At 43.8% G+C, this 22,561-nt stretch overlaps 1 protein-coding gene and 1 long non-coding RNA gene across 5 annotated transcripts in view; one reads left to right on the top strand and one right to left on the bottom strand.

Moving 5' to 3' along the window:
- CATSPERB (cation channel sperm associated auxiliary subunit beta) overlaps positions 1-20,948 on the bottom strand; it is a 55,631-nt gene extending 34,683 nt beyond the window's left edge. Inside the window, exons 1-10 of one of the 4 annotated variants that reach the window (XM_082232497.1) lie at positions 20,687-20,948; positions 18,795-18,870; positions 18,034-18,122; positions 14,259-14,411; positions 12,894-12,954; positions 5,970-6,065; positions 5,209-5,355; positions 4,033-4,125; positions 2,695-2,813; positions 587-619 (exon numbers count right to left, since the gene is read on the bottom strand). In XM_082232497.1, the coding sequence (XP_082088623.1) occupies positions 587-619; positions 2,695-2,813; positions 4,033-4,125; positions 5,209-5,355; positions 5,970-6,065; positions 12,894-12,954; positions 14,259-14,411; positions 18,034-18,122; positions 18,795-18,870 (867 nt within the window). In that variant the 5' untranslated portion in view covers positions 20,687-20,948. Of the gene's footprint in view, positions 1-586; positions 620-2,694; positions 2,814-4,032; positions 4,126-4,407; positions 4,433-4,519; positions 4,575-5,208; positions 5,356-5,969; positions 6,066-12,893; positions 12,955-14,258; positions 14,412-15,227; positions 15,411-18,033; positions 18,123-18,794; positions 18,871-20,686 lie in introns of those variants that run through there. The other 3 variants (XM_082232498.1, XM_082232499.1, XM_082232500.1) reach the window with 3 other exon arrangements.
- A 146-nt stretch (positions 20,949-21,094) lies between these two features.
- LOC309539085 lies at positions 21,095-22,242 on the top strand. The gene is made up of 2 exons (XR_014222681.1): positions 21,095-21,599; positions 21,654-22,242. It is a non-coding gene; the product is annotated as an uncharacterized lncRNA (long non-coding RNA).
- Positions 22,243-22,561: the final 319 nt, after the last annotated feature.

The raw sequence follows: 22,561 nt of genomic DNA, 5'->3' as shown, positions 1-22,561 counted from the left end.
GTGGGGGTGGAGAAATGAAGTTCAGTGTCTTCTGAGAATATAAAAAGCAAGGCATTGGCTATCAAGCAGCTGATTCCTGTGAGTTTTCCTGTCAATTGTGTTGTCGCTAGAAAGCTATGTTTATTGGGCTCTGTGTGTGTGCCTGCAAGCTTCTGTCTTCTATGTGTCGTCGAGGTGGGTGAGGGCATGGAAGCAACACGGCTGATTTGCAGGTGTCAGTTGCCTAGCATACAGAGATTGCATTGTGTCAGTGCTGGGGTGTGTGTGTGTGTCACAATATATTGCTATGTTTTCTCTCCTTTAGAGTGCTGCCATTTACATTTGAACTTGCAGCTGGAATTGCATAGGATTCTGACAACACATTTGATGTCAATACTAAGCCGATGTTAGCATTCTGCCCAGTGTACCAGGGTCTCTGGATTTCATTGTTAGGATCCGTATACTACGTGATTTATGATCCTTGGGACACTTATTTCTAAATGGCTAACAAAATGAATGCCAGAAAGAGTTTCAGAAAACATTATTTGTGAGATGTTAAAAAACACACCATTGAGAACAACAAACACAACATTTAGCAGTTTCTCACCATTTCAAAGCCACATAAGTTTGGTTTGTTGAACTGAAATAAAACACAATAAGACCAAATTGTATGAATCATCACTTTCTCTTCCACACTTTTCACAAGCAATTTCACAAGTGTATTACTTTACATATTCATTTACCACTTACACTCAATATTATTAACATGGTCATTGGTTGTTTTGAGTGACATAAGAATCCTGCTTCCACCAACAGCCTGGGGCAACCTAGCCAGGGCATGTACTTTTCCTGTGAGATAACAGGAAATAAGCAATAGCTACAAACCAACAGCTAAAACACCTAAGGAAATCAAGTACCATATCCATCACTAAAAAGTATTCAACAATGGTGCCAGCAAAATTCTCTGGGGAGAGGCTTCCAAAGACAAGGGGCTACAACAGAAAAGGCCCTGTCACAATCCCCTTCACTTCTAAAGGTAGCACTCCTGAAGCAGGGCCACAGAGATTGATCTTAATAGAAGAGGTATCTATTAATTGCAGCAAAGCTACTGTTGGTGCAAAGAAAAAAAAGAAAGGAGAAGTCCTGGATACCAAGATCCAAGTTTGGGGCAAGTACTCTTTATTGAGAGACCCCGGCAGATATTTAAAATCACAAAATATGCAGCAAAAGTGAAGCATGGGAATATGATAATAATTTTTATTATTTATACCCCGCCCATCTGGCTAGGTTGCTCCAGGCTGTTAAGACCTTTAAAATTTGCCCTTTCAAGTTCTTGGATGATGGACTCAAGGGCATCCTGATCAAATTTGCAGATGACACCAAACTGGGAGGGGTGGCTAACACCCCAGAGGACAGGATCACACTTCAAAACGACCTTGACAAATTAGAGAACTGGGCCAAAACAAACAAGATGAATTTTAACAGGGAGAAATGTAAAGTATTGCACTTGGGCAAAAAAAATGAGAGGCACAAATACAAGATGGGGGACACCTGGCTTGAGAGCAGTACATGTGAAAAGGATCTAGGAGTCTTGGTTGACCACAAACTTGACATGAGCCAACAGTGTGACGCGGCAGCTAAAAAAGCCAATGCAATTCTGGGCTGCATCAATAGGAGTATAGCATCTAGATCAAGGGAAGTAATAGTGCCACTGTATTCTGCTCTGGTCAGACCACACCTGGAGTACTGTGTCCAGTTCTGGGCACCACAATTCAAGAAGGACACTGACAAACTGGAACGTGTCCAGAGGAGGGCAACCAAAATGGTCAAAGGCCTGGAAACGATGCCTTATGAGGAACGGCTAAGGGAGCTGGGCATGTTTAGCCTGGAGAAGAGGAGGTTAAGGGGTGATATGATAGCCATGTTCAAATATATAAAAGGATGTCACATAGAGGAGGGAGAAAGGTTGTTTTCTGCTGCTCCAGAGAAGCGGACACGGAGCAATGGATCCAAACTACAAGAAAGAAGATTCCACCTAAACATTAGGAAGAACTTCCTGACAGTAAGAGCTGTTCGACAGTGGAATTTGCTGCCAAGGAGTGTGGTAGAGTCTCCTACTTTGGAGGTCTTTAAGCAGAGGCTTGATAACCATATGTCAGGAGTGCTCTGATGGTGTTTCCTGCTTGGCAGGGGGTTGGACTCGATGGCCCTTGTGGTCTCTTCCAACTCTATGATTCTATGATTCTATGATTCTATGATTCTATGATTCTATGATTCTATTCTATGATTCTATGATTCTTTCCAAAGTTTCCCACTTCCCCATAGAATAGAAAAAGACCACAAGTTTGGTAAGGTTAAAATGGTTCACATACGAAGCAACCAGCTTAGCCTCTTCATACACTTAGTTCATCAGGTGAACTGGAGAGAGAATGATTAGTACACAGATTAACAATGCAATCCTAGATGTGCCTACCCAGACACAGTTCTCACCATGTTCAATGGGACTTACTTGCAGGGAAATGTGTATAGTAGGGTTATAGTCCTAAACTGAATGAGATTGTCTTCTGAGCAGACCTGTATGGCATTGAACTGTTAATAGATTTCAGGAGGAGATCTTCCAAACTTAGGTTTTTTGCAGTATGCTTACCAGTGGTTTTTAAAACATTAGATGATTGGGGGAAGGGGACACAGGGATATTTAAGTACACATACGTACCTGCAACATCTTTCCAGTTACAATGCGCAGATCATCACTGATAAATAATCCTAGTGAGGTGAGGAGTACAAGACGAGTATTTGTTAAGGTGAGATCCACAAGCGCAAGTCCGTAACAATCTTGAGGGGAGAAAAGGCACTGTGAGTAACCTGAGTTGCATCTTTCAGACTTCCATCATTACTTGTTATAGACATGGCAAATTACACCCATATTGAGACACCCAGATCTGTTGGGCAATCCATGCACCTGATATGCATTTGAAGAAGGTCTAGATTTATGTGGTTTTTAGAGAGGGTGGAGTGATGAAATCTGCTCTTTCGAACCCTGCTCCTTTGCTGCATTTTTTAAAAAAAAGATATAGCAAAGGCAAGTTCAGGGGGCAGCAAGAATAGAGGCTGACTTTTCCCACCCTGCCCATCTGACTGTGTTGCTCCAGCCACTCTGGGTGGCTTCCAACATTTATAAAAAACAACAAAACATTAAACATTTAAAAAGCCACCTTCCCTATACAGGACTGCCTTCAGATGCCTTGGGGGTCAGATAACTCCATACCCTCCAGTATTTCTCAGATGAAAATAGGGATATCCTAAGAAGTGCCTGGCGTGCTCTGGTCCATGGGGTCACGAAGAGTCGGACACGACTAAACGACTAAACAACAACAAGAAAAAGTGGGGCATTCTGGGATCAAATCAGAAACCGGGACAGCTCCTCTAAATCTGGGACTGTCTCTGGAAAATAGGGACACTTGGAGGTTCTGCACTCCAGATTAAAAAAAATGGCAACCCTGGGAACCACAGCTGAAAGCACTTAGTAGCCCAACATGCCAGATTCAAGTCTGGCGTCAGTCAAAAGCCCTAAACAGGCTGTAGAATCTGTCCTGTCAATCCCACCCCTGGGAGAGAAGACCCTAAATGCTGAGGGATGAGGGTTCCCATAGCCAAGAAGCTGAAATTTTGGACCCAAGGAGGCAGAGATTCTTTCTTATCACGGTCCAAAGAAAAGGGATGAGGGAGGGCTCTCCAGATCCTAGGGTTTTGAACTGGACATCACACCACAACCTTCACTCTGAGACCTACAATTACTGTATTGGTCTGAATATAGGCCACACTTCCCCCCAAAATCTGGCTCACATAAAACCTGAGTGCAGTCTATGGTGACAATCTTATAAGTAGAGAATCTATGTTTTGAGAGATCTCATTTTAGGGGTATAGTCTATATTCGGGCCAACCCTGTACATTCTATGAAAGTGCAACGTGTTCTAAGGCCTTGGGGTAAGACAGTCTACAAATAAAAAGGAAATGCATATGGGTTAATTAAACAATTGAAAATAAGAATTACCGTTTTCCAAGATGGCACAAATGGTAGCAGACAAGTTAAACCATACTGTATCCCCACCCATAAATCCACTGTCAGTCAATCCTAAAATTATTCCTTCAAATACAAAAGAAAACTAATCATTACATGAAAACTGAATCACAGTATAAAGCCAGGCTACCATCATTTATTAAACTGTTATAAAGCTTCATATTTCCTAGAAATTTCAGCAGTGTAGCTGGTTTGGTTCGGAGGTTTCTCTGTGATATTTGAGTTTATTTACAAATATATGTTGAGTCTAGGTAGAAGAACAACCTATCACCCCAACAGCAGCAAAATCAGGAAATAAGCACCCCTGTATCCACAATTACAGACCTTAAATACTCAGCTCAAACCTACTTGCACACACTGAAAGAAAGCATGTCTGCCTGCTTTACTAGTACCACATATCTAAGTTAATAAGCACAAGCAGGTGGTTCGGTATGGGGTGGGGTGGGGGACAGTTGCCAACATATCCCTGGCGTATTCCTGTGGTTATTGTAGAATATGCTGCAGTGTAGTGGTTGTGTCCTGTCCTCTCCTTCCCACCTGAGATTCTCAGCAAAATGCTCTAGCAGTCATGCTTTTCACCATCACACACATATTTGACTAAAAACAAACAAACCGGTGAGCAAATAATTCAAATTAATTGTTTTTTTGGGGGGAGGGGGAGGGGATACCATTTCAAAAAATGCATACCTACCATTTATTCCATCTATTTTGAATGCTCAGTATGCAAGTGTCATTGCTTGCCGAGCTAAAATAGTGCCAGCGATGCACAAGGTTTGCAAAACTGCAAATGATCTTTTTGAAAACAACAACAAAGTCTTTTCCATTGCTGTGAGAGGCAATTGTCCATGAAAGCTGCACCAGGCCCTCTGAGAACAACAGAATGTCCTCAGTCCTGTTGCTCCAAGGGGAACTTGCTCCTCTACTCTTTTCAAACCACATGGCAGCAAGAAGGCCTTTCCCTGCTGCCTAGGGTTGCTGTATTTCTAGAAGTAAAAGTTGCTGAGCTTTTTGGGAGAAACTCAGTCAACACAATGGGACTTACTTCTGAGTAAACAAGTATACTTATTTTAAAATGTTACATCCCACTTTACCCAGTCGGAAAATGAAGCTGGTGGATCAGCTAATTATGTAAAAATGCAAGATACTTACCTATATTTTTAGTTTTATAGATCAGACCAAGTATTGCTACATCACTTGCACAAGGACTTTTTGCTATTTGGATATTGGCTACTGCAGACAATGTATCATTAATATTCAGGTATTCACCAAGGGTCCAATACCACTGAAGAAGAGGATCTGCAAGAGAGCACTAATGTTTAAGAAAGCAAAAATTCTTTCTAGGAAATATGCGACTATCTCTGAAATTTGTGGAGACACGCTTGGAAGTGAGTAAGGGATGTTATCAGTCTGGCCCAGGGTTGGGGTGGGGGATGGGAATGGGACTGCCATCACTGTGGTGGAAGGTAGGGGAAAATACAGAAGTGGGTGAAGGCATACAGAAGAGACAAGGTTGTCTAAGTCTGCTGGAAATTGAAGAGTACTAGGAGACCGCTTCAAGTAATGAGTACCTTCCTTAGACCTGTTCTTACACACACACACACACACACACACACACACACACACGGGATACTCTCTTTTTTCATGATGGTGGCTATTGGAAATCCTGCCAGTATTATATTTTGTTTTGATTGACATATTTTATGTGTTGCAATTTTATCATTCATTTCTTCTGTATGCATATGTATCAATGTTGTTTACTGCTTTGGAGCCTTTGGGCCAAAAAAAGCGGAATATAAATAAAACATTCCATATCATATGAATAAATTCAGAAAACTTAATGTCCGTGCTAATTTCCATGAAACCACAATTACTTACAAAACCGCAAACACTCCCTATGAGCTATGACGTACCTCGTATGACATCCAACAAGGTTCCCGTAGTAGTGAACATATTTAAACCATGATGCATATTAAATTTTACAAACCATTCCTCAATTGGATTAATATCTGTTTCAGCGGCATGTACAAGAAAGACAAAGACAGATTAGTCATATAAGTACACAAGTATTATGGGTGATATCCAACGTCAAGCAAACAGGCCTCTCTGCTTGCACAACATGGTTTCATTTTCTCCTCCCTCTTGCAATCCCCACGACCAAACCCTCTGGAGCAAATTTCAGGGGGCAAAAACTCGTCGCACAAGTGGAAACCCATTCCACTTGCAGATAGACACAAGTGGATATTGCTGTATGCTTATGTCAATATTACTCGGCTACGAGAGATCGCCAAAGTTGATGACGACTACATGCTCTTCTCAAATTTGCCTACAATGGTGCACTGCTCTTCAATTGAATTCTTAGTAATGAACATTCCTGCATATTTTTTCTAGCCAATTAATTTTTCTATTTTTTTCTATTCAAGTTACAAAAAGTTTTTTGTTTTAAGTTACAAAAATATCACAGTCAAAATAAATGCAATATACATTATCTCAAAACTTGCTTTCTCTCCACTGAAGTTGGTATACTACTTCTGCACCATTTGAGATTGTGCCAAATGCTCACTACCAAGTTTCCAAATTTCCCCCCTGCCAACAGGATTTTGTGCGAAGTTTTTCTTTTGAAATGAAATGTACTCACCACCTTACGTTAAAGGAAGATGGGAAAGGTTTCTCTCAATATTTTCTGTGCTTTGTATTCTGTACCTAAGAAATCTTACTTCTGCAACTTCTGCAAATTTTGGCCAGACAGTTAGCACGCCGCCAGTGACTGTGCTAAATTTGGCTGGCAGGGCAAAAGTCCATTTCCTGCCTGACCAGCTATTTGAAACTGCTGATGTTAGCTACAGGTCAGAAGGTCGCTTCCTGCCTAGCCAGAAACTGCTGGTAACTAAAACCCACTAGCAAGCTGTTTTGCTTCTGCTTTAAGTAATGCAAGATAAGACAAGACACGAAGGAAATGCTTACCTAGCAAAAGAAGACACGTGTATGAAGGAGAGGGAAGGGAGTGCTTGGTTAGCAGAAAGACAGGAATGTTTAGCAAGTGATAAAATGTGTTTAGCAAGCGATATGGATGTTCCATATAGGGGAAGATGTGGGAGGGGGAAGAGTGATCAGAAAAGTATAAAAAGGTCTGTTGAAGTGTCTTGCTCTACAGCCAGAATATTTTCAGGAGCTATCCAGCTGGTTGTCTCTGAGTACAGACCTTATCTCTGTGCACAGATTTTCAATAAACTCTTTTCTCCAAAGAAGATTTTTGCTTTCCTGGTACTTTTTGTTCCCTCCAAGGTTCGGGGATGGCGTGGCTAATGGATCCCTAGGTAAATAAGGCTTCATCTCTCTGGGGGCTCGTCCGGGATAAGCCCCCTCCCCAATACGGACCGGAGGGCCAGGCTCAACCAAGGTGAACAGCTCAGCAGCGTTTGCAGGCTCCCTGCGCACCCCACCTGTTTCGTGGGGGGAGCCAGCCACACTGTTCTGGAGTGGAGACATCTAGTTGAGGGAGAACAAGAGGACAGGACGGCGCCGAGGGGACAGGTCCGCAGCGGAAAAAGGTAAGCCCGGCGGAAAAGGGCAGCCCGACGGAAAGGGCAGGAGGCTTGATCAACCTCCCCTGGTTGTGGCAGGGTGCCACAGGCAATAAGATGCCACCAGGAATAAGGGGATTGGTTGCGCAGTAGAGTGCCAGCCACCAGGAATAAAAGGGGACTGCTTGTGCAGGAGAGTGCCACCAGCAGAAGTTGGGAACAGAAGAGGGAGGGATATATATATATTGTGATTTTTGGTGTGTTTTGTGTTTTGTGTATTGCATGCTGAAGTTATTTTGGTGTGTTTAGTGTGTTACATGTTGAAATTATATTGATGTGATTTGTATGTTGTATGTTGCTATGTTGCATGTCAGATATTTGGAAGGCTTTATTGCTATGTTGCATGTCAGATACTTGGAAGGCTTTTGGGGATTCAAGCTGATGAGGGGAAGATGAGGACATTGTGAATTAGACTGGCCTACCCAAAAGAATAAATTGGCCGTCCATCTAGATTTGCAACTCATTAATCCATAATATCAGAACATTTTGAATGACCGTTCTGATCAAATCCCCTACATCTCTACATGGAAGACCAATGTAGAAAAGAATCTACCATGGCTAAAGTTTTGCTGTGACAGCAACACACAGAACAGGATTTGTACAGTGAAGCCTCTGGTGTTAGAAGACCCAGAAGATGAGGAGAGGGGAGTGATTAAGCCACCACCTTACACTCCAGCAACAGCCCCTCCAACACCCCCCCAGGCCAAAATCAAGAAGCACAGGGAGGTACTGGTGTAGGGGGAGGAGGACCTGCTAAGGAGGATAGTGAGACGGAAGAAGAGGAAGATGACGAAGAGTTTAGGAAGATACTAGATGATATGAATCAAGGAAAGAAAATGTGGACAGAAAAACAGAAAAAGAGACTAAAGGAGTTTGTAAAGCCATTTGAGGGAGAAGTTGGATGTGAGTCCCTTGTTAGTTGAGGCAACAGAAATGCTACACCCCTGAAAAGAGGAAGTGGGGACAGGCGGCGAAGAAAGTATGTCTCACAGACAGTATGAGAAAACCAGGAAGGATCAGGCAGCCGGAGTAATGCCCCTTCGGAGGGTTTTATGATCCACCAGCCCCTGTCCCAGCTGGACAAGCGAAGGCACAGCATATACCCTTTTCAAGTGCAGATGTTTGTAATTGGAGAAATCAGAACCCCTCTTTTGAGGAGAATCCAGCAAAGATCATAAAACTGTTTGAAGGGATTTTTAAAACCTAAAATCCCACTTATGATGATGTACAATATCTCCTGGACTCACTACCAACTACAGAAGCATTGCTTGGCCCCTGCATGAGTCAACTAGGGGAATAGAGAAGGATCTTTTTATATGGGGCAGGGAACAGCAACAGGCTTTTCAGGATTTCAAAGTGGCATTATAACAAGCCTCAGCGCTTGGCATCCAAACCCTGAGAAGCCTTTCTCCCTGTTTGTGGATGAAGACCAGGGAACAGCAAAGGGAGTGCTATGCCAAAAATTGGGAAGCTGGCAACAGCCCGTGGCATACCTATCTGAGCGCCTGACGCCTACAGAACAAGGTTTACCGCCATGCATGAGAGCAGTTGTGGCAGTAGCTACCCTATTGAACAAAGCCGACAAATTCACTTTTGGCCAAGACACTGTTTGTGTGACCCCGCATGCAGTCCCAGCACTGCTTGACATGAAGGGTACCTATTTCCTCTCCCAAGCAAAGATGAGAAAGTGCCAGATGCTATTGTTGCACCCGCGTTTGAAGTTCCAAGTCACCACCGCCCTCAACCCAGCTACCCTGTTGCCGGTAGGAGAAGGTGAGGAGCAGATGCACGATTGCATTGAAGTAATGGACAAAGTATATTCCAGCAGGCCTGATCTCAAAGACGAGGCAAACGAGGCTGGGCAGCGGAAGGCAGGCTATGCAGTGGTAGCCCTGGAAGACCAGGTGATTGAAGCAAAGTCACTCCCACCTGGAACATCGGCCCAGCTGGCAGAACTAACTGCGCTTACCAGGCCCTGAACCTGGCAAAGGGGCAGAAGATAAACATTTATACAGATTCTAAGTATGCATTCCTGACTTTACATGCCCATGGAGCCTTATGGAAAGAAAGAGGTTTGCTTACCTCCAGAGGAAGCCAGGTGGCCCACCCACAAGCCTTATTGAACCTTCTGGATGCTGTATGGGAGCCCGAAGCAGTAGCGGTTATCCATTGTTATGGACACACAACTGGACCAGGGGAAGTGGCCAGAGGAAATCGACTGGCAGACAAGGTGGCCAAGGAGGCAGCCCGGGACCTGGCCCCAGATCCGATCATTGGAGCACTGATCCCAGAAGAAATTTTAAGCACCGCTGACAAGCCGGCTTACACACAACAGGAAAGGGACACTGCAGATGCCCAGGAGCTGACATTGACCAAAGAAGGATGGTACCTCACCCCTGATGACAGGATATGGATTCCAGAGTCCCTGTCTCGGCAGATAACTCAGAGATACCATGAGTCAACCCACATGGGGCCAGATGCTACCACCAAGCAGCTGGCAAAGTGCTTCTATATAACCCACCTTTATCAACTGGCAGCCCAGGTTTCCAGGAAATGTCTGCTATGTCAAAAGAATAATCCCAGAACCGGACCACTGGCTCCCCTGGGAGTTCAGCACAGTGGAACTGCACCTATGGAAGATCTTGTTGTGGACTTCACTGAATTACCCCGTTGTGGACTATATCGCTACCTGCTGGTGGCAGTGTGCACCTACACCGGATGGGTCGAAGCATGGCCAACAAAGACTGAAAAGGCAATTGAAGTAACCAGGTGCCTGCTTAAGGAAATCATCCCTCGCTATGGATTGCCAAGGTCCATAGGATCTGATAATGGACCAGCATTCGTTCATGTAGTCCTACAGGGACTGGCTAAAGCGCTCCAGATCAATTGGAAGCTGCATACTGCTTATAGACCCCAGAGTTCTGGAAAGGTGGAAAGAATAAACAGGACTCTAAAGAATCAGCTGTCCAAGCTGACACAGGAAACCGGGTCTAATTGGGTGACCATGTTGCCCTTGGCATTACTCAGGGTCCGTAGTCTTCCGTCCAAACGGACCCACTTGTCACCTTTTGAAGTTCTGTTTGGGAGACCAGTCCCATATGTTAGAATGTTAACTCCATATGCTAGCCAAGATGTGCAATTGAGTAACTATGTACAGTCACTCTCTCGAGATTCTCTCTCTCAACAGGTGGACCCAGGCCCGAACTCCTTGCGTGACCAGTTTGAGCCAGGTGACGAGGTGTGGATAAGACTGGTCCCAGGCACCACTGCAACCGTGCTGGAAGGGCCCATCTGCTCTCCACACCCGCAGCTGTGAAGGTCGCTGGCGTCACACCTTGGGTCCACCACATTCAAGTGAAGAAAGCTGCTTCAGATTGGACTGTGTCTCAGCATCCTGAAGATCCCCTCCAGTGACGACCGCCTTGCTGATATCACTCCGGAGGCTGGTATCTCTACGCACGGCTGAATAATTGGATGGGAGGGGCGCCCGCGGGCAGCGTCCCCAACGTAGACACTTGTTCTCCAGCCAATTTAGAGGCACCACCAGGACTTTTGGTATTGGGCCCGGAACCCCTTGATATAGTCACCCCAAGTGTCAGGCCATTGCAGGGGTGGACATATTCCTGTGGGTGCATGCTGATATATGAAGAGGGAGAAGCCCCTTTTGGGTATAATATCTTGAAGAGACAACACGAGAGCCCAGTCCACCCACAAGGGATTGTAGGGAAATTGCTCCGCATAGTAGGTGCCTCAGCAGAGAAGTGGAAAGTTACCCCTGAGGTCCAGGAAATAATTGAATACGAATATCAGTGGGCCCTTCAGCTGTAAAAGAAAACTAGAAATGACCCCCTGAATATTGGTGGGAGGAACCATGGAGATATTGGGTTTGGTGGGTAGGAGTGATATGTACCGCCCTTGTCATATGGATGCTCTCGTATTTCTGTTGGCATGAACGGTATCGTATTTGTGGGAAGAAACGTAATCCATCTATACCTTTGATGATTCTCCTTTTCTTTCTAGTTGGAGAGCCCACATGTGTATTGGCACAGGCAGGAAAAAGTCCCCCGACCTCCCTTGCCGACATTTCCCGTTTGATGACTAAGTGGGGTGCCCATAACCCCTACAATAGGTGGTTACAAATGGCTGAAATGGAGCATGTTGCTTCAACGTTTCAGACCATGGCGAGGCTATCCGTGATCTGGCGGCTAGCATTGAAAAGGTGGCACATGTCCCTGTACAAATTTGGGAGGGCTGGGATATGTCTTGGTTGGATAGCATCTTCCCAGGTGGATGGATGGGGAGAATATTTACCATGCTGGTGGGCCCAATAATGCTTCTATTGCTTCTTTGCTTTTGTATTCCCTGCTTGATGCAATGCTTGCAGAATATTGTGGGACCTCGCGTGATTGCTGTAATGAGAGAATATAGACCCCTACCCCAGAACGAATCTAAGTAATAGATTGTTCAAAAGAAGAGGAGGGAGTAAAGGAAGATGGGAAAGGTTTCTCTCAATATTTTCTGTGCTTTGTATTCTGTACCTAAGAAATCTTACTTCTGCAACTTCTGCAAATTTTGGCCAGACAGTTAGCACGCCGCCAGTGACTGTGCTAAATTTGGCTGGCAGGGCAAAAGTCCATTTCCTGCCTGACCAGCTATTTGAAACTGCTGATGTTAGCTACAGGTCAGAAGGTCGCTTCCTGCCTAGCCAGAAACTGCTGGTAACTAAAACCCACTAGCAAGCTGTTTTGCTTCTGCTTTAAGTAATGCAAGATAAGACAAGACACGAAGGAAATGCTTACCTAGCAAAAGAAGACACGTGTATGAAGGAGAGGGAAGGGAGTGCTTGGTTAGCAGAAAGACAGGAATGTTTAGCAAGCGATAAAATGTGTTTAGCAAGCGATATGGATGTTCCATATAGGGGAAGATGTGGGAGGGGGAAGAGTGATCAGAAAAGTATAAAAAAGGTCTGTTGAAGTGTCTTGCTCTACAGCCAGAATATTTTCAGGAGCTATCCAGCTGGTTGTCTCTGAGTACAGACCTTATCTCTGTGCACAGATTTTCAATAAACTCTTTTCTCCAAAGAAGATTTTTGCTTTCCTGGTACTTTTTGTTCCCTCCAAGGTTCGGGGATGGCGTGGCTAATGGATCCCTAGGTAAATAAGGCTTCAACGTGAGTACAAAAACAGCAACAACAACACAAGGAAGCATCAATAGCCTGTGAGGATAAATAAGTGGAAATTATAAATCTCTCACCTGTATTATATGTTAACTCTTCTCGGTTGATTTCAATAATCCACGAATCCACACCTTCTCCCTTTTGTTTAAAAAAAGGATGGCAACCCAAGATTTTTAGTCTTAAATACTTGAAGAGTCTTAAATACTTGAAGAGTCACATACATTTAGGTAAACTACTGTGCGGACTGATTTTCCAATTATGAATTTTCATAGCTGATAGTCTCATAGCTTAAGAACTGTTTCTCACAGTGGTTTGATATGTATTTTGTTGTTAATGCTCATGAAATGAAGTACTAACAAGAATTCTTTCAAAGTGCTAATTCTATTGTGCAACAGAAAGCTATCACTTGGCTTTGGAAGGCGGGCGGGGGGCGAAAGTCTTTGCTCCCCCCTGCCTGCCTTCCCGGGAGAGCGGAGAAAGGCAGTGCCTTTCTCCGCTGTCCCGGACGGCTTTTGAAGGCAGGCGGGGGGCGAAAGTCTTTGCTCCCCCCTGCCTGCCTTCCGGGAGAGCTTTTGAAGGCAGGCGGGGGGGCAAAGACTTTCGCCCCCCGCCCCCTGCCTGCCTTCCCGGACGGCTTTTGAAGGCAGGCGGGGGGCGAAAGTCTTTGCTCCCCCCTGCCTGCCTTCCCGGGAGAGCTTTTGAAGGCAGGCGGGGGGGCAAAGACTTTCGCCCCCCGCCCGCCTTCAGAAGAGGTCCAGGACCTCTTCTGAAGGCGGGCGGGGGGCAAAAGTCTTTGTCCCCCCTGCCTGCCTTCCCGGGAGAGCTTTTGAAGGCAGGCCGGGGGGGCAAAGACTTTCGCCCCCCGCCCGCTTTCAGAAGAGGTCCAGGACCTCTTCTGAAGGCGGGCGGGGGCAAAAGTCTTTGTCCCCCCGCCTGCCTTCCCAGGGGCTTTTACATCGCCCCGGACAGCGGAGAAGTCCTCCGCTGTCCCGGGGCGATTTTAAAATGCCGCCCGCCAGCATTTTAAGATCGCCCCGGACAGCGGAGAAGTCCTCCGCTGTCCCGGGTTTTTTTTAAAATGCTGGGGGTGGGAAGAAAAGCCCTTGTCCCCCCCCCCAGCCTTCAGAAGAGGTCGGGGGAGAGACTGTCCCCGGACCTGGTCTGAAGGCGGTTTCCATAGGAACGCATTAATTGATTTTCAATGCATTCCTATGGGAAACCGTGCATCGCAAGACGAAAAACTCGCAAGAAGAAAAAACTTGCGGAACGAATTAATTTCGTCTTGCGAGGCACCACTGTATACTGGTGACAGTGGCTGTCCTGAGTTCAGGCAGAGGTGACCACCTGCTACCTGATCCCTTTTAACTGGAAATAGCCAGGGAGTGAACCTGGGACCTTCTGCATGTAAATGATGTGCTATGAGCCCTTCCGCAATGCTTTACCAGAGTCATTTTGAAGTAGAAGACTTTGGAGTAGGTACTGTTGAAGATCTGGATGCTGGGAGCAAGACCAACTGAAGTAAAAAGAACTAGATTCTTCCGTCTGTTCTCCTCGGTGTCGGGTTTATTAATATTATACAAATGACAGCGGACAGTCTTTAACAGGGAAAAAAACCAGGATTAACATATGAAGCACATATCCACAACATCTGGAATTTTTAAACCTTTAAATGGCAACCTGCATTGATTTCAAAAGCGGAAGCTGCAATAAGTAAGCAAATAAATAAATAAATAAATAAATAAATAAATAAATAAATAAATAAGAGAACAACAACTACCAGACTTTTAGAAGACATCTGAAGGCAGCCCTATTTAGGGAAGCTTTTAATGTTTGATGTATTACTGTATTTTAATATTTGGTTGGAAGCCGCCCAGAGTGGCTGGGGTGGGGTATAAATAATAAATTTATTATTATTATTATTATTATTATTATTATTGGAGTCATAAAGGAAAGGTGGGCAGAAATCCTCGTTTTTGTGGGACAACTTGTCATGAGACAAAGGTTTTTGAGGGCAGAAGCTGGCAAGGCCTAGGCACAGAACAAGGCCTACACAATCTTTAACTGCTAAAAGTAAATTGCTAATTCATCATGACACGTGACTCATCTTGAGTGATGACTTATTCTTCCTATATAAAGTAGCCATTTTCTCTCTGGGCATCAGTCTGTAATGAAGTCTCTATCAGAGTCAGTCTCAGCTCATTATGTGAATGTATAGCTGTTGCAGACAGAACGAGCGGCTCCAGGACTCCCAATTAACCAGTAACTAAAGACTGTGCCTCTCTGAAGACTAAAATAGCTGCTATGAGCACTCTGTGTATGCTCTTAAACTATGCTGTTTCTGAACAAGTTTATTTTCTTCAAGTAAAAGTTTTATTCTGTTTATAAAGAAGACTCTGCGTTGATTAATTTACCGCTGTGCGACACAACTTGCCCTTGCCCTCTCTCAAGTGATTTTGCCTGCTTTTGGCTAGCATGGACAAGTGCCACTGCAATTGGGAAGTTTAGGGTTAAAGTATAGAAAATGATCATTATTTAACAAATTAATATACCTGAAAAGCACAAAATACATAACATAATAGAAAAAATCCCACAATAAATCCCCCACAGACACATTTAAAAGGCCATAGATGGTTTAATTAGCCAAAACGCCTAAAATGTTTAAGTTTGTCCTTCTGTTGCACCCCAAGGCCCCTTCCTGCCATCCTTCCTCTTCCTTTCTAAATGGGCAAACAAGGCTGCCCTTTGTTTCATCCCTGACAATATCCTGAGGCAGTGTTGGCAAGGCTTTCTTCATTAGGCAAGGCCTACCCTCCAGCCCTGGGACTCCTCATAAGGGAGCAATGCCTGGAGGAAGACCTGTGAGAGGAGAGACTTCACCAGGCCAGGCCTTCTTCTGGCTTTTTATTTTAAGTTTTACAGTGGTACCTCGGGTTAAGTACTTAATTCGTTCCGGAGGTCCGTTCTTAACTTGAAACTGTTCTTAACCTGACGCACCACTTTACATAATAATAATAATAATAATAATAATAATAATAATAATAATAATAAATTTTATTTATATCCCGCCCTCCCCAGCCGAGCCGGGCTCAGGGCGGCTAACAACAATCAAATAAACAATCAATCAATCAAATAATCACACATTCTAAAAATATTTCATTATAAAAATTAGTTAAAATCAAATTGATGGCAACCGATTAAGCAAAATTCTGTGCAGGTTGCCAGAGGAGGGAGTCAGGCTGCGCCCTGACCAAAGGCCTGGTGGAACAGCTCTGTCTTGCAGGCCCTGCGGAAAGATGTCAGGTCCCGCAGGGCCCTAGTCTCTTGTGACAGAGCATTCCACCAGGTTGGAGCCGCAGCCGAGAAGGCCCTGGCTCTAGTTGAGGCCAGCCTAACCTCTCTGAGGCCTGGGACCTTGAGGATGTTATTATTTGCAAACCGTAGGTTCCTCTCTGGGACGTACCAGGAGAGGCGGTCCCGTAGGTACGAGGGTCCTAGGCTGTATAGGGCTTTAAAGGTTAAAACCAGCACCTTAAACCTGATCCTGTACTCCACTGGGAGCCAGTGCAGCTGGTATAATACCGGATGAATGTGATCTCGCAGCGAAGACCCCATAAGGAGTCTCGCCGCGGCATTCTGCACCCGCTGGAGTTTCTGGGTGAGTCTCAAGGGCAGCCCCACGTAGAGCGAGTTACAATAATCCAGTCTGGAGGTGACCGTCGCATGGATCACCTAATAGGGCCTCCTGCTGCCGCTGCGCCATTGGAGCACAATTTCTGTTCTCATCCTGAGGTAAAGTTCTTAACCCGAGACACTATTTCTGGGTTAGCGGAGTCTGTAACCTGAAGCATATGTAACCTGAAGCATATGTAACCCGAGGTACCACTGTATCTCAAAAGAGAAAAAATGCCCCCTCAGAATCTGGTTGGTTTTGAAGGATTTGCACAGGGCAAAAACTGGAAGGGATGGTTTCCCTTCTTGCCTGTTGGTCCATCCTATTTGCTTGCCAACCATGAGGAGGCTGTTTACAGATAGGTAGCCGTGTTGGTCTGCCATAGTAAAAAAAAAAAAAAATTCCTTCCAGTAGCACCTTAAAGACCAACTAAGATAGTTCTTGGTATGAGCTTTCGTGTGCATGCACACTTCTTCAGATACATGAGGAGGCTGTTCAGGAAGCTGGTGGGAGCAGCAGCAATGGCTGTACTGTGACTAATTTTGTGTTTTTCCTTGCCCCTCCATAGCAGCCAGGATGTGTTGTGCCACACTCCCCATGGCAGCCATTTTGTGACTGGCACTCACAGCACTTCCTTCAAATTCAAAATGTGCCCACTGCCCCCCCAAAGGTTGGCAACCCCTGAGCTAGTTTAGCTCCATGAGAATCTTGATTCCAGACTCATTAGCCCTGCAGCATGTAAAAGAAATTACCTGGCTATATTCATAGCTGCAGCAAGTTCAGAAGCTAGAACACCCTTTTATTGTTATTTAAATAAACAAACAAACTGCAAGACTATGTTTTGATGCCAATAAATAAATAAAAATTCTTTAAATCGCATACGGTGTGGTTAGATCCAAGGGGAGTCTGAACAACCAATAATAGTTCACTCCATTTAGCTAAGCTTCTTAGTCTAACCGCTTCCGATTCAGTTAGTGATGACAGCTAACAATCCATTTAAACATATGTCATCTAGATATCAACTTTGTGTGGATATCTATCTGGACATTTGGAGAACTTAAATGAACTTCTATGATTTATGCATATCCATAATGTGAACTGATGATGAGTTCTTTCTTACTGTTGTATTTATTTATATAATATTACCATGCCCTTATTTTAATTACTTTCTCATTCCCTTTCCTTTTCCTAAATTTGGGGAAGAAAATAAAAGAATTGATTAACTTATTCTGCCGAACCAAAGAATGGTGCATTGGTGAGTTATTCCCCGCTGCCTTAATACAAGTGTGTTACAGTGGTACCTTGGTTTGCAACCGTTTTGAATTACAACCTTTTTGGATTACAACCATTTCAAACCCGGAAGTGCGTGTCCGTTTTTTTGGATTACAACCCTTTTTTTGGGGGGGAGACCCCATTGGCAAAAGCGTGCCTTGGGTTACAACCTGTTTTGGCTTACAATGGATTATGGTTGTAAACCAAGGTACCAATGTATTTGCTGAGCTACTCCCCATTCAATTGCAACTGGAGATACATTGCTGGAAACTTACCAAAGTGTCATCTGAAAGAAACAATTTAATTGTCTTAGATGTCATAGGATGCTCTTCTGTGTAGCAAGAAAAACTCGAATTGCTCCCCACTGAGTGAGAAAAAAATATGATCACTAATATTTTCAAAGATGATATTACAGAACTAGAATATACTAAAACTCAAATCAAAAGTGAAATTGTGGGCTGAAATGGATAGCATTGGCTTTTGTGAGTGAGCAATAAAAAATACAGTAGTAATAATCACAATAACAACATTCAATATTATTAGCAGTCTCAGGAAGAAAGTTTTACTGGGAGACGTAGGGTTTAGGGTGGGCAATAAGAAAATAAATAATATATTTATGGTAATCTTTAAACCAAGGCTAGACTGCATGGGTTTGAACAACCAAATTAACCTTTGTGCTTCAGTCAGTATCTTCCCAAGCTCTCACTGTGGCTCACTTGACTCCTAGACTACACACATTCAACATCATTAGCAAATATCTCTTGCTCTTTAATAGGTTGGGTTTTTTTTAAGAAGCTTCTTGCATCTGCTGCAGTAAAAAAAAATAATTAAATCCTGGATTCAGTTCCCAAAACTGTGCACACTTTTCCCTTTGAAAGGTGGGCCCTATCATCACTTGGACAAAATAAAGTTTTGATCTTTATGGAGTCCTTTGCAAATTACAGCACATGCAAATGCATGGCTGTGAGATTCAGTGCACTAGTAACTAACCCGTATGCAAGAATAGGAAGGTGAAATAAAGTAAAATACAACTTACCATTTACATTGTAGCTAAGTCCTGATGAAAGTTGTAGAACAGCTGCAAGCACAAGATAAAGCTGCAACAGCACCATCTGTAATTGTAAAAATAATATAAATGTGCATTTAATTCAAAGCTATATATAAAGCTGGTCCCCCAGTAGTCACATAATATGCACAGTGACCAAGGAAGACAACAAGGATGCAGATAAGAGCAACATGCTTGGTCATCAAAGAATCCCCTTAGGTGCTATGGAAACTGCAAGCTGCTTCCTGTTCCAAACCCTGGGTTCACCTATGGCAGAAAGAAGATTTAGTTCCCACCCCAGATGCAGACTGAAATATACTCAGAGTCGCAAAGTGATTTCATGCTCTTTATTCAGCTCATAGTGGTGAGGAGGAATGAATGAAAGTCCCCTCAAAGTATCTGCTTTATATACATTATTTACACAATGGGCTGCACATGATTGGTTAATTCTGGGATTCTACTGCAAGCCAATCAGATTGTAAATTCACTTTTATCTGGAGCATGATTGGGTGGTTCCTGCCAACCAATCATACTGCTGCATTGTTCTTGGACCAATCAGACTGCTGCATTCTGAATCCTATTGTTCTAGGACCAATCAGACTGCTGCAATTTGGATCCTATTGTTCTAGGACCAATTAGACTGCTGCAGTTTGGATCCTATTCAACTCAGTACATAACACAGACCCTTCAATTGTCCCTATTTTTCAGGGACTGTCCTGGATTTGCAGAAGCCGTATAGGTTTCTGATTTGATTCTGGAATGTCCCCCTATTTTCCTTGGAGATACGCTGGAGGGTATGCAAATGCACTCCTGAGTTAAATGCCTTGCCTTTCTCTACTACATGTGAATGGCTGGAGCTCATGCCATTGGGGAAAAGTAAAATCTTGGACTTAAGGATTATATTGTAGAGGGAGCAAAAAATCAGCTCAACGCCTGCAACTGATTCAACACCGACACTCTGCTGCCCCTTGTTGCTTTGCTGTTATTTGTTCATTTATTACTTTGGTGCTGATAATGCCAAAGTTGTAGGTTCAATCCCCGTATGAAACAGCTGCATATGCTTACATTGGAGGGGGTTGGACTAGATTATCCTCAGGGTCCCTTTCCAACTCTACAAATCTTTGATTCTGTGAGGGATGTGGAACCTGTACTCCTAATGTTGCTCTACTACTTTAGGTCTAATGTCAACTGGAGAAACAAAGGTTCCCTATTCCTGCTCTGTATGATTGGATTACTTTTGTTTTCTGTTTTGTTTGTTTGTTTCATATAGTCAATAGCTGCCGTGCGGATCTCAAATGAATGAATAGGCAGGATATGAATGTTAAAAATAAATATATATTTTTTAAAAAAGAAAAGATCATAGATTAAGAAAAATGGACTACTTTGTTAAACTATAAGCAACTGGTTTGCGCAGGATCAAATTATTTCTTATGAACAGGCAGCAATAATACTCAACCTCCATTTCTCCTGTTTTTTCAATGGAGACATATGGTAGAACAATTAAAAGCTAAATACGGGACTTTGCATTAAAAAAACCTCATTTGAAGGCCTCAAGCATAATGATAAAACCAAAGTAATAACAAAGATCTATTTAATATACTCAATATATGCAAAAGAATCTCTTTGTCCTTCCTACAACGTTAATAATATTATAAAGCACTCTAACCACTACACCATATTGGCAACTTGTAATTGTAATTATATAGATAATTATATAATTATTATCATTAAACAGAAAGAATGAATACTTCATCAGATTAATGAATTGCGACATTACGTATTATTGGCATGGGGGGTGCCATACTTGATATTATCTTGTGTCCAAATGAAGCATTTCTTTCTTTCTTTAAACCATTTCTATACCACTTCACATTTTAAAGTACCTTCTTTGCCAAGGCTGTATCAGTTTTGCTGAGCCATCTTTGCCACTTCCAAGAGAGACAGCCAACTGTTTGCTTTTATCCTGGGTTCCAGAGGATGACAGTTGGAAGAGTTCAAGTTCCGTCACAGTGACTCCTAATAGCAACAGGACTCATAAACTGATCCACCTTCAGAAATGATCACTCCCTACGTCAAATGGGGGGCACCTTTTGCGTGGTCGCACGCAGCCTCCCGGATCCCAGTGCGGCTCCCAGTAGTATGGGCTGGCTTCGCCCTCCCCAGGCTGGATACCTGGAGGTCTCCACCTATCTCAGCCAGTCGCCCAATCCCACCTGTTGAGGCGTTGCCAGGGGATCGGCCAGGTAGGGGGAGGGACCGCCCTGCCAACACAACAGAAGGTGAATCTTACCTGCGAAGCGTCAGTTGGCTCCAGAGCTTCTTCCACCCTGCCCTCCCTCAGTTAAGTCTTCTTTTGCAGGTTAACCTCTTCTCCACAGGTACGCAGGCGCTGCTATGTCCAGGTCGCTGTTGAAGGGCCAGAAAGGAATTTTCCTGCATTGGCAGGTTTTGCCTTCCCCATAGCAAAACGTCACAACTTTGGTGGTTTCAGGCCTTGGGCGGAATCCTTTAGTCTATCTTCCCAAACTGGGGGGGGGGGGGTGAAGCGGTGAACCACCCTTGTGGTGGTGATCCCAGGGTTCCACTTTAAAGGGGTCTTGAGGGGAGGCATTGGCCATACGCCGAGAGGTTGTCATTGCTCTCCCCTGCGATGGCTGCGAAATGGGGGGCGGGCTCTCTGCTTGAACATAAGTTCTCCAGAGCCAGCCCAATGCCCACACATTCTGGATAACCCTGATGTCTCCCAGATCCCCGGCTGGGGACTGGGAAGGATAAACGCCCAGTGACTGAGCCAAGGTCTCCCTACATCCGAAACTTAATAAAGTTGTGGCCAATTTTAATCCCTACAAGGTCTCCCTACATCCGAAACTTAATAAAGTTGTGGCCAATTTTAATCCCATAGCACGTTGTCTTGAGTCATTATTTCACTCGGGAGTCGCCTGGAGTTGGGGGGGGGGGGACTCTGCCTGACCACACAATGCTTGTGGACTAGTACAGGGAATAGATTTTCAGAATTTAAAATTATGTGGCAGGAACAGGCTATGTGGAAATCTTCCCATAGTCCTCACATAAAAATGAGGGTCAGTGGCTCTGATACAAAAACTACACAGGAGACCTGTCCTCCATGTTAAATTCCTCCGCTCATCTGTTGCTAGAACCACACAGGATGCAGTTATGTGAAGTGGGAGTCTTTCAAATTAAAAACAAAAAAAACCCCACAGTTGCGAGACTAAAGTGAACGCCAGGAGGGTTTCTTCAACCACCCACCCAGTTAGAGCTCCATCTAGGGCAGAAGGGAAGTTGTTAAAAGACTGGTAAGCAAATGGAAGAAAAAACTCAGGTCTCTGAATAACTTGTCTTAGCTGAACACCTTCTTAGTCATAAAAATGAATCACTTCCATTAGCAATTCTCTTAAAAAAAATAAAATTTCTTTAATCCATTTTGTGGGTGTTTCAGCTTGCAAACAACAACATAACAATTGTTGAATGTTACTTTATTTGATGTAGGTTGTTTATTTTAAAGCTATGTTTTATTATCACATTTTTGTATGGCATTAGATTGTACATTGTACATTCTTTGTTTCTTCAGCTTGTAAACCGCCTTGATTATTGTAAGATAGAAAGACGGTACAGTGGTACCTCAGGTTACATATGCTTCAGGTTACATATGCTTCAGGTTACAGACTCCGGTAACTCAGAAATAGTGCTTCAGGTTAGGAACTTTGCTTCAGGATAAGAACAGAAATCGTGCTCCAGCA

This window comes from Podarcis vaucheri (genome assembly GCF_965113315.1).
Source record: "Podarcis vaucheri genome assembly, chromosome: 1".
Classification (NCBI taxonomy): Eukaryota; Metazoa; Chordata; class Lepidosauria; order Squamata; family Lacertidae; genus Podarcis; species Podarcis vaucheri.
The sequence above is the reverse complement of the archived record's forward strand: the minus strand, read 5'-3'. Positions and strand labels throughout refer to the sequence as shown.